General features: G+C 46.6%; 1 protein-coding gene across 5 annotated transcripts in view; it reads left to right on the top strand.

Annotated features, from left to right (window-relative positions):
• Positions 1 to 765: 765 nt before the first annotated feature.
• Positions 766 to 11666, top strand: part of PPP2R5E (protein phosphatase 2 regulatory subunit B'epsilon) — a 79331-nt gene continuing 68430 nt past the window's right edge. Inside the window, exons 1-2 of one of the 5 annotated variants that reach the window (XM_060271399.1) lie at positions 766 to 1491; positions 5520 to 5680. In XM_060271399.1, the coding sequence (XP_060127382.1) occupies positions 5524 to 5680 (157 nt within the window). In that variant the 5' untranslated portion in view covers positions 766 to 1491; positions 5520 to 5523. Of the gene's footprint in view, positions 1492 to 2784; positions 3161 to 5516; positions 5681 to 11666 lie in introns of those variants that run through there. The other 4 variants (XM_060271392.1, XM_060271402.1, XM_035104404.2 and 1 more) reach the window with 4 other exon arrangements.

The following is an 11666-nucleotide window of genomic DNA, read 5'->3' as shown; positions in this document are numbered from 1 at the left end:
ACCAATTACACCCATGCTTTGGGTTAAGTACGCTTCAGGTTGAGTACTCCGCGGACCCGTCTGGAACGGATTAATCCACTTTCCATTACTTTCAATGGGAAAGTTCGCTTCAGTTTATGAACAGACTTCCGGAACCAATTGTGTTCATAAACCAAGGTACCACTGTATAATGGGAATATAGCATTGTCTGAAATACTGCTGTATTGTAAGATCATTTTATTTTAAAAGAATTCCTCATTGGCAAGGGAAGTACACTCTGTACATGGTTGCACTAAGGTAAAGGGCCCCCTGACCATCAGGTCCAGTCGTGTCCGACTCTGGGGTTGCGGCGCTCATCTCGCTCTATAGGCCGAGGGAGCTGGCGTTTGTCCGCAGACAGCTTCCGGGTCATGTGGCCAGCATGACAAAGCTGCTTCTGGCGAACCAGAGCAGCGCACGGAAACGCTGTTTACCTTCCCGCTGGAGCGGTACCTATTTATCTACTTGCACATTGACCTGCTTTCGAACTGCTAGGTTGGCAGGAGCTGGGACCGAGCAACGAGAGCTCACCCCGTTGCAGGGATTCGAACCGCCGACCTTCTGATCAGCAAGCCTATTGGGAACTATGAAATTTCAAAAGCTCTACCACAAGAGCTACAGCCCTTCTCCAGTCTATTTCCTTCAGACACCTTTTGCAACCCCCACCTTCATAAAGGGCAAGCAAACATGGCTGTCCCCAGGGCTTTTTTTTTCAGTCATAGCTCACCTGAACTTAGCTCTGGAACCTCTCAAGTAGGTGCCATTGCCATTCTAAGAGAACAAAGGAGAATTTCTTGGTGAGCTCCAGCACCTCTTTTTCTAGAAAAACTGCATTGACTGTCCCCATCATTATCTCATAGGGCCCCAGATGTGAGCCTTAATGCTTTCTTAAGCAATGAAGAGGCGTGGCTGGTCTGGAACTTTGGGTGGTGTTTTTCATATGTTGCAACACTTCTCAATACAAAAACCAGCACCATCACTCCCTCCCTCCATGTGGAAACCTTATACTGAAGCTAGGACAGTGCCTTCTCCCTGGCCAGCTAATTTCCTTACACACAGGAAACACTTTTGTACAGCGTATTTCATCATACGAATTCCCATATGTAGTCGACTCAGGACACCACCCCAGTGAGGACAAATTCCGAGGACATGTATACTGAGTGGCCAAAGAGGCAAGACCATGCTGCATCCTGCAATCTGTCACAGCTGGCGCATCACTGCACCTGGAACACTAACCCACGCCTGCTAAACGATTTTCTTTTAGGCAACAAAACGGCCAACAGTTATTTGGGCAGGGCAGAAGAACATGTAACTTCTCCTCGTTCTCTGATGTCCAAGCTGCCATTCTCCAGCTGCCTCTCCCGGCCTGGAAGCAGCACCCAGATAGGCGCCAAGCCCTCACAGGCTCCAGGGGCTTCCTCGCTGCTGGACTCCTTTCAGACGTCTCCGCCCCAGGCTTCCGCTTCCAGGCAGGTAGGCATAGGATTGCACTTCAAACCAGGGCACAAACCGCTCCGCGGGGTTTGCTTTGTGGGTTTTCTCTCGGAAACGTCGCGCGGGTAACTTCTCTTCCTCTTCCCCCACAAGCCAGGCAGCTGCTCCGCGAATTAATATTTAAAAAATCCGCCTCGCAGATAAAAGGGGCGATTCCAGGATCAGCGCGCGCGGCATCCGCGAAAAGGCGACATCGGCCACGGCCATTGAGCTTCCGCTTCTTCCACGCGTCGAGAAACGCGTCACGTGTGAATACTTACCTCAGCCTTACCAGAAAAAAAATTAAGCGGCGGGACAACGAAACCGTGGATCCTTAACTTCCCCGCACCCGCCCAAGTCCCTTAACTTCCAGAGCCCAGGCGGAAGCTGACCCCTCGGCGAAAGCCCGGCGGCTGGCGCTCAGCACCCCGCGTCCCTCAGGAGACCGCCGCCAGCCGTGGCGGGAGGCAAGAGGACCGCGGGACTCCGGGGAAGAAGGGGGGGCGGGGACAACCAGCCAACCCACCCACCCTCGCCTCGCCTCTCCTCACGAGCCCGCCGGTCTCCCTTCCCTTACGGAAAACGCCCGCTCGCTTCGCTCCGCTCCCTACCACTCATTTCCCGCCGCGGCCTTTACGTCTTGCCGCTGCTGCCACTGAGGCGATACGAAGCCGGGTGGGGGGGAGGGGCCGGAGGAGGAGGACTTGCTTCCGGCCCAATGAGGCTTCGCGTCGGACGTTCTGGCGTCGGGGCCTCGACGGACGTCAATGGCGTTAGCGCGCGCGCGCGCGTGCGTGAGCCCGTGCTCTGCTCCTCCTCCCCCCTCTCCATCGCCATCCTCCCGAGGGGCGTGGGCGCGAGGCGGGGCCTCGAGGGTCCCAGCATGTTCGGGGGCCTAAACGGCTGGCTCGGCTGACTGACTGACGGTGTATGTGTGTGTGTTTGTGAGAGCGAGCGAGAGCGCGTGCGCGCGCCGGAGAAAGCGGGAGAGGGCGCGAGCGAGTGTGTGTGTGTGTTTGAGAGAGCGAGCGAGACGGGAGAGGGCCATGGCCGGAGCTCAGTGACTGACTTGACTGACAATAGGGACGAGCGAGAGCTGCCGCAGCCGCAGCGACAGAAGGCGGGGAGAAAGGGAGAGAGGCCGCCCGAGAAAACCTTCCGTAGCAGCAACAGCAGCGCCCGCCGCCGCCTCTCCTCCCTCCTCCTCCTCGCCGCACCCCGAACGAAGGCAGCTCGGGCCGCGCTCGCCCTCCTTCCCCGAGGCCGCCTCGCCGGGAATGTGAGAGAAGCAGCCGCCGCCGCCTCGGCTACAACCGCAGGAGGAGGAGGAGGACGACGACGAGGCCTCTCGGGCGGCCGCCGCCGTGTCGTTGGGGGGAAAGGAGGGCGGGAGCGGGCCGAGGGCGGCAGCGCATGGGACCGGAGGGAAAGACGAGGAGAAGCCGCCGCCGCCGCCGCTGCTCTCGCCGCTGATTCCCGAAGCCGCCAACGCCGCCCTGCGCTGGGGGAGGCCGCCGAGGCCTACCAGGCTGCCGCTGCTCCTGCGGCAGGAACCGCGCCGCCGGCCCGGCTCGCCCTCTCCGCCTCCGCCGGGGATCGGGGCCTTGCTCCTGCTGCTCCTCCTTTTTTCTCCTCCTCGTCTCTGGATTCTCTGCCGGGAGGGTTCAAGGTAACTTCCAGAGAGAAAGAGAGAGCAACCGCCCGGCCGCGCGTGTTGGGAGCGTTGAAGGGAAGGCGCGAGGGGATCGCCCCCCCCCGGTCACCCTGTGTCACCGAGGGGGTCGTTTCCGTCCCTCTCTGCCCGCCGGTGTTTCCTCCCCGCATTGCCTCTGACAGCCGGTTGCTCTGCAGGCGCTCAAACGCCGCCTCCCCGCCGCCCCCCTCGCTTAAAAATAATAACGGTAATCCCTGGCTTAAGCCTGCGCTAGCCCAAGGGGGTGAGAAGGAAAAGCTCGGGGGAAGCGGGTGGCGGGGAAGGGAAGGCCACGCTGGGATATTAATAACAGCCCCCCCCCGCGCAAACACAAATAAATAAGATCTCTGCCGCGCTATTTCTGCATAATTATGTCCAAGGAAGCAGCCGCCTGCCGCTGGGAGGGAGATCCGAAAGCGGGAAGGGCCCCTCTTGTCCTCTTCCGCGCCCCGCGTTGCCTGCCGACTGTCGCCGGGGCTCGTCGGGTTAGAATTGGACCCTTAACGAAGCGGGAGAGAGGGAAGGGGGGGGGCGTTGCTAAATATACAGCTGAGAAGGGCCGCCAAAGCTTCTTGCTGACACAATGATCCCGCCGTCGAAAGGATCTGCTTGAGGGCTTGTCCATTAATACGGTTAGCCGTTCCATTTTGAGACACCGCGGAAATATTTCAGGAGAGATGGGAGACGTTCCTAAAGGGTTGTTGACAATGCGAGGATAAACCCGGTGCCTAGCAGGCCCGGAAACCTCAGAGTGCAGCACCAGCCTTTGCATGCTTATTCAAGAGTGAGAGCCAGGTTTCCCTCTGAGTAAGCATGCTTTGCATTGGGCTGTGAGTGCAGGGGTGCTTTTTGAGTTTCGGGTTCCCACCGGATGACCAATAACATCCTTGTTGTTTGTGTGGAGCTTCTCTCTCTTAAATATGGCCAGCAGGCTAGTTTTATACATCTTCAGTTTGGATAACTGTGGCGTCCTTTAGTAGAGGCCTCATATCTTCATGGTATATTTACTATTTTAATTTTTAATGCTTAAATTGATAACCATCATAATAACAACACAGTATCATTAATCTTTCACACACAAGCTGTGCTATTCAGGATAACAATGCCGCAACGGCCATAAGAACGATAAGTTGCTAAAGTATGGATTGTTGTAGATAAAGCTGCTCTCACTGCTGTGTGACAAGGACTCGTGATTCCTTGTAGAGGTTGAGAGTAGTTTTTGTGTGCACAATTCTGATCCCCCCGCCCATTTTACAAGGCAGTGGTCATCTTAAAAATCAACATGGAACGCTCATATATGAAAGTTCAGCTTTTGGACTGACACAGAGCAATAAACATTTAAATCAATATATTTTATAAGTGCAGTAATGCCCTTTGTCCTGCAAAGGTCTAGCATAGTCCCATTGACTTGAGTAGTGTGTCCTGTGTTGATTTCTTGCTATTATGTTTGCTGCTATTTTAAAATAGTAAATTATAAGTAAAAAACTTTATTATTTTAAAGGAGTATAATATGACATGTTTAAATAATCCATAATGGCAATATCTTGTGTTTCCTTACATGTAAGGAGAAAGTGATGTAAATTTTTAAAATTGATCTACTTAGTGAGGTTGTGGGTTCACAGGGGTTCATTAGTTTTAGGGTTTCCTGGCTTAGGGCAAGGGATTGGACTACAGGACTCCCAGCACTTCCCCCAATTTCAGTGACTCAAGAAATGGGAAGCAAAAGAAAATGGGAATTCCAAGTTAGCACCATAGGTAATGGACATGGTACCTCTTTGACTAACTGAACTCAGTGTCAGACTCACATTGCCATTACACAACTTTCATTACATGTACATTTAAGTATAAAATATTGTCAGATTAATTTAGGGGTATCTGGAATATTGTATTTATGCAATAAGGACTGAAAGGCTCATTATTTATTTCCAGAAACAATTCTTAATAGGAGAGTTCATGCCACCCATTTAAAGATGTTATGAATTTGCTTTACCTCTGTTGCTTGCATAATTGCTATGATGCATGAAGGAGAACTTAAAAATATCCTCAAAAAAAAAGTGAATTGGAGAAAGAATGAGAAATAGAGACTGGTACAGCTGCATATATGTATGTGCATTGCACTGGTCCCTTATTGAGGGATTCTCATTGCATATATTTTGTCATACTAGGACTGGATCAGGACCAATGAACAAATTCAATTGCCCTCTAAGTCAGTTTCCTAAACTAAACTCTGCAGTGAGAGACAGATTTCTTGGTAGTATGATCTTTAAGGGCAGTGAAGTGTGTGTGTGTAATATTTTTTGGAAAAATTCTTAAATATCTTTGTTCCTTTCAGTAGGGATATGTCCTCAGCACCAACCACTCCTCCATCAGTGGATAAAGTAGACGGATTTTCTCGGAAGTCCGTCAGAAAAGCCAGGCAGAAGAGGTCGCAAAGTTCCTCCCAGTTTCGGTCTCAGGGCAAGCCTATAGAGTTAACTCCACTGCCTCTGCTAAAAGGTAAGGCTCTACCAATGTTTATCAGTTGGAAAACAATGTTTTAATTATAAATCAGTTGTGGAAGAGTCTGATAATAGTTGCTGTTCTCAGAAAGAAAGTTCACACCGGAGTAAAGGGACCCTTGACCATTAGGTCCAGTCATGACCATAGCTGCCAAGTTTTCACTTTTCTCGCGAGGAAGCCTATTCAGCATAAGGGAAAATCCCTGTAAAAAAGGGATAACTTGGCAGCTATGGTCATGACCGACTCTGGGGTTGCGGCGCTCATCTTGTGTTGTTGGCTGAGGAAGCCAGCATACAGCTTCCAGGTCACGTGGCCAGCATGACAAAGCCGCTTCTGGCGAACCAGAGCAGCACACGGAAACACCATTTACCTTCCTGCTGTAGCGGTACCTATTTATCTACTTGCACTTTGACGTGCTTTCGAACTGCTAGGTTGGCAGTAGCTGGGACCGAACAATGGGAGCTCACCCCGTCGTGGGGATTCAAACCGCCGATCTTCTGATCGGCAAGCCCTAGGCTCTGTGGTTTAACCCACAGCGCCACCCGTGTCCCTCACACTGGATTATAGTGAACTAATTAACTGCTCTATAGGTGTGTAATATATGTGTAAATTCTATTGATGCTTAGGTTGAATAACTGATTGCCAGTTCTGTTTATCGTAATGTAGTTGCAATATTAGCAGACAGTGCATGTGCTGGGAGTTTAGTGGTTGATCACACAGCCTGATTATTTTCTGCAGCATTTAAGCTTTGACAATTTCTGCAGTTTCATTAGGAATCTGGACCATTGAAAAATCAGGAAAGCTTTTGTATATATTCTCTACCTGACTCATTTTTATTGTTGGATCTTTTCAGCCTACCAAAAGTGTGCAAACATGGACAATAGATGTTGTGTTTACTAACAGATAATTCTAGTAACTTGTAGTATGAAATGTTTAATTTTGGAGCTGCCAGCCTTGTTTTGTTATGCGGCTGCTTATATTTTCTGTTCCTTGCACTTAGTCAACTTGCAATCAGCAAGGTATGGAATATTCAGTAATTTAACAAAGATTATCTCCTATATATTGTTTGAAGGCACTTAAAAATCTGTTTACATGGGTTTCTGCTGCCTTGGGTGCAATGATGGAAGAAAGGCTGGCTATAAATGTAATAAAATAAAATAAAATCCATGTTTTATTTGAATAGCAAGTGGAATTTGTCAAGCATGTGCCAGAGCAGGCTTTATGAAGGACAGATGAGCATATTCCATGTGACTGAGGTGAGGCCTTGTCCAGGCAAACTTTGTTGTGAACCTTCAGGCCAGGCTGCATTAAGAGGGACTGGAAGCTTGGTCATGCTATACTTAGCTACATTTAAACAAACCTCACATAGGGTAGAGGAGGTTGCAGAACATGTAATCTTGGCTAATGCCATTTAGCTTGCCCAAGGCCTAATAAAACCAAGCGGGCTTCCCTCTTCCTCTGAAAGTAGATTAACAATGAGAGAAGTTGGGAAGCACTTTACAAGTTAAATACACCTTGTATGTTTTTTGAGTATGTACTTGAGTACTCATCTTCTCCATTGTGGTCATTCATTGATTCACCTTGTGAAGAACTACTGTGTTAAGACACATGACACTTGATTTCTTAAAAATGTCAGATACCAATAACTCGAAAGTTAAGGCAACGGTTCATATGGGCAAGGGAGGATATGGCTTGCCTAAATAGGCCAGGTATCAGATGGGAAATAGTTTTGGGGGGCCAAGAGCAGGAACGTAGAATGTTGATCATGTTCATTCTCAGAAATGAGTTGCCCAGACTAAGTTTGTGCAGGGTAGGCTTTAGAGCTATATAATTATAATGCAAATTAAGAATAAAAAAATGGAGAGCAGGATTTGGAGTGGGATTGGTTCTCCTGTATCACTCTCAAGCTCAGCAGTGTCTGTCAGCCTGATCTGAAATAATGAGTTTCCTTGAGTGACAAGCAGCTATACTGTAGTGGCACAATGGCCGGAGGAATTGGTTCCTGTTCCTGCAGGGCTCCTGATTTAAAGCCCCTTGGCACCTGATACAATAAGTACTTAGCTATGACTCCAGATTCCATCCAGTCTGATGCTTCTTTCTAAAAATTCTCATCAAGAATCTTGATACACCATGATACAATTTAAAAACTTGAGTTTGCAATTCCAAAATTTCCTAATGGTCTGAGTCCATCATCAGCCACCACTGTTCTACCAAAACAAAAATGTTCTTCAGTGTGTTGAATTACCTGACTTTCCAAATATTTTTGTTGGCCTGTGTGGCATTTTGGTAAACAAATCAGTGTTGCATTTCAATATTAATAGAATCTTTTCAAAGCCCATGGGTCTGCAACTTCAGTTGCATTTTGCATGGTATGTGACAACATTGAAAGTGTATGAAAGGAGCCTGCACTTCCCCAGCTGAGCAACCCCGATCCAGCTCCTGCTCCCATGCAAGGAGGAGCAGGATAGGGCTCTCTCAGCTGAGAAGGAAGGAACAGGGAGGTTTACTTGGCTGCTAGGTGATTATAAAAACTTTGGCAATTCACAGATCAAATGGTGGTTAAATGTGTTAAAGTTTTAGGCCAGTTGAACTACAGTTCAAAGGAAGATAGTAGTTCTAATTACAAAAACCCAGAATGTTCAGTTATTATGAATAGGGGAAGCTTGCTGAAGTTGACAGAAATTGAACTGGGTCCTTCTGCTTGCAAAGGATGATATGACTGACAGATCTATGATCTCTCATTGTGCAGATACAGATTTATGTCAGTGATGTATAAGAGATCAAATAATTACTTTCAGATTTTGCTTGGAACTTCAGGGGTAGCATGTATGTAAAGGCAATGGTTTTAAAATGTGGATATAGTACTGGCCAGGAGGTTCCTTCTCACAACTGTGGAGTTCATGTGTACTACGTAGGGCTGGGCAACAAGAAATGCACAGCATTAATTATTGCAAGGCACCATGATACAATTTAAAAAGTTGGCTGCCTATCTACATAAAGCATTATTGACATTGTGGAAAATTTGACCATGGTCAATTGACTAGCTTCTCAAATCTTTAAAGACATCAGAGGCGGTACAGGGGCTCTCAGAAGCCGGTGCTGGGCTGCCTCCACCTTCCCCGACCCCAGTCCCTGTTCCTCCTGACTGCTTTCAGGTGGTGTAGGGGCTCTGATGCTGAGGAAGGGGCTCCTTTAAACCTTTCCCTTGAGGGGAGCGGAGCCACACACCCCTCAATGGAAAAGTGTGAAGGAGCCTGCACTTCCCCAGCTGAGCAACCCCGATCCAGCTCCTGCTCCCATGCAAGGAGGAGCAGGATAGGGCTCTCTCAGCTGAGAAGGAAGGAGAAAACTGACCCACCTCACTCTTACTACTTGCGTGCAAGCAGGAGCAGGGTCGTGGATCATTCAGCTGGGATGCGGTGGCTTCATGCTCCCCAGCTGAGCAGCCCCAATCTCGCTTTCAGCCCTCCAGACGCCTCAGTCCAGACTGAGAGCTGAGGCAGTTTCTCCCAGTCCAGCTGGGGCCAATGCAGCTTGTTTCAACATTGCGGTTTATTGCCAAACTGTGATGTTTTGCTGGTGATGCATCACGGTGTTGAAAACCTAACGTCGCCCAGCCCTACTCTGAAGCAATTTTTGAGCATATATGAGGGGCTGCAGCAGGGAGATGAGAGCTAGAAGTCCTGTTGTGGAAGCAGGTGGACATCATTCAATTTCTCATATTTAGTACAAAACAATGCAGCTCTTAAAGGTTATTATTTTTATTGGAAGAATCTTGTAGTCTGAAATGGTAAACTTAAATATTTGTTACAGGTAGGTAGCCGTGTTGGTCTGAGTCGAAACAAAATTTAAAAAATTCCTTCAGTAGCACCTTAAAGACCAACGAAAGCTCATACCAAAATAAAAACTTAGTTGGTGTTTAAGGTCTTCCTGAAGGAATTTTTTTATTAAATATTTGTGTATGTATATGTTTCTGAGAATACTTTTTAAAATAAATAAATCCACACAAGATTAACTGGTTGATAAAATAATTGGAAAATACGCAGAAAGTGGTCACATCAGCCTTCAAGCTTGCAGTGTATATGAAGAGCACATTGTCTACAGTTGGCCTTTGTTCAATTTAGAATATTGTTCTTTGGTCATATAATAGGAATACTGAGTTTCATGTGCTGTATAATTTTTCACATGCCTGTAATGGAGGAACTCATACGGGACTGAGAAAATGTTTCAGATTTCTCGATACCGGCACTGCATTGCACAAGGGTGAATAAATATTTAATAATTGTGTTTATATATTGTATTTCTTAAGTGTTCAGAGCATGTCACATACTTAACAGGGCTGCTGTAAGGGTTACTGAGATAATGTAGGTCTGTATTTGTATCCCCATATTGCTATGGGGGACCTAGGCTAAGAGAATTGCGATTTGCTTAGTTTAAGGCAACCTAGCAAATTAATGGCTGTTGTAAGATATGAATGGGGACTTAGTCATCGTTCTGTCCCTCTTAAGAATTTTAAAGTTAGTTTAACAAAGTGCCTAGGTGCTAGCAAAACATTACCCGGAGGTTTTTTCAGATTTCTTCAATTTGGTCTTTTAATTTTTTTGTATGGAAACTCCTGATGGGCTAAATATAGGTCAATTCAGGGCTTTTTTTCAGCTGGAACTCACCGGAACTCAGTTCTGGAACGAAACGTTTTGTTAAGTAAAATGAAAATAGAATCAGACAGGTTTTAGATGCAGTTGTGGGAGGTGCTGTGGATGGGGTGGGTTTAAGATTACCTCATGAATGGGAAGATTTGAAGTGGGGATTTCTGATTTGTAGTTCAGTTTGTGTAGCCACTTTACTACATGAATTTTAAAAAAAGATTTCTGCGTTTTGGCCAGGTAGGTAGCCGTGTTGGTCTGGATCGAAGTAAAATAAAAAAATTCCTTCAGTAGCACCTTAAAGACCAACTAAGTTTTTATTTTGGTATGAGCTTTCGTGTGCATGCACACTTCTTCAGATACCAAAGAAGTGTGCATGCACACGAAAGCTCATACCAAAATAAAAACTTAGTTGGTCTTTAAGGTGCTACTGAAGGAATTTTTTTATTTTGCGTTTTGGCCGTTTGCTTCCCTTCTGTGAGATGTGATGTGTGAACCCATATTCCTGGAGGCATAAAGTAAGAAAGACGTCTGGAAATTTATTGTTCTCAGATTTCATATTGGCCTGATTTGGACACAGCATTGCATACTTCAGCAAACTGCGAATGAGAGTGTTGCCCATATGTCTTCTCCCATGCCACTTCCCTTTGTGGGCCAGCTTTACAGCTCACTGATCCCAGTTATCTTAATTACAGTTCCCCGTTACATCTGAAATGAGAAACGGTGGTTTAATGATGGTTTATTAGAGTGCATCTGTCTAAACCATGTCTGCAAAGGCCCTTATTCATTTATTTCCAAGGTTTCAAGAATCTTGGATTTAATACCTTGTTAACTACTTTGATTTGTATTTTAGCAAACTTAAACCTAGGTGCTCATCATGGCCAGTCATTTCTGTAGCTGCGAATTTGTAAAAATACACTTCAGTGGTCTTACTCCTTCAAATGTTTTATCCAATTTATATTACTCTTGTTCATAGCTTCTGGCTATAGTCTTGCTTCATTTCTTGTATTATTGACATTAGAGAGAGGTATGAATTACTATAAAGATTTATAAATATTATAGGTCTTGCCCAAACTGCTGTTTGTTCTTCTTCTGAAGCTGCTTTAGAATTGGTCTAGGGTGTAGGGTTGAGACAGTCAAATTGCTAACAGTTATTTACCATGATCTATTCTAAGCAAATAATTCCCTTGTGTTAGTGACAGCCTTTTTATTTAAACCCCCCCCCCCCCAAGATCTATATAGAAAGGTAGGCTGCCACACTCATAAGGGCATTATTGACTGCATACAAATATATGGCCATGGTAAATACCGCCCACATATACACAAGCACACATACATAC

Source organism: Zootoca vivipara, chromosome 1 (genome assembly GCF_963506605.1).
Source record: "Zootoca vivipara chromosome 1, rZooViv1.1, whole genome shotgun sequence".
NCBI classification, from domain to species: domain Eukaryota; kingdom Metazoa; phylum Chordata; class Lepidosauria; order Squamata; family Lacertidae; genus Zootoca; species Zootoca vivipara.
Note: the sequence above shows the minus strand (reverse complement) of the source record. Positions and strands in the feature narration are given on the sequence as shown.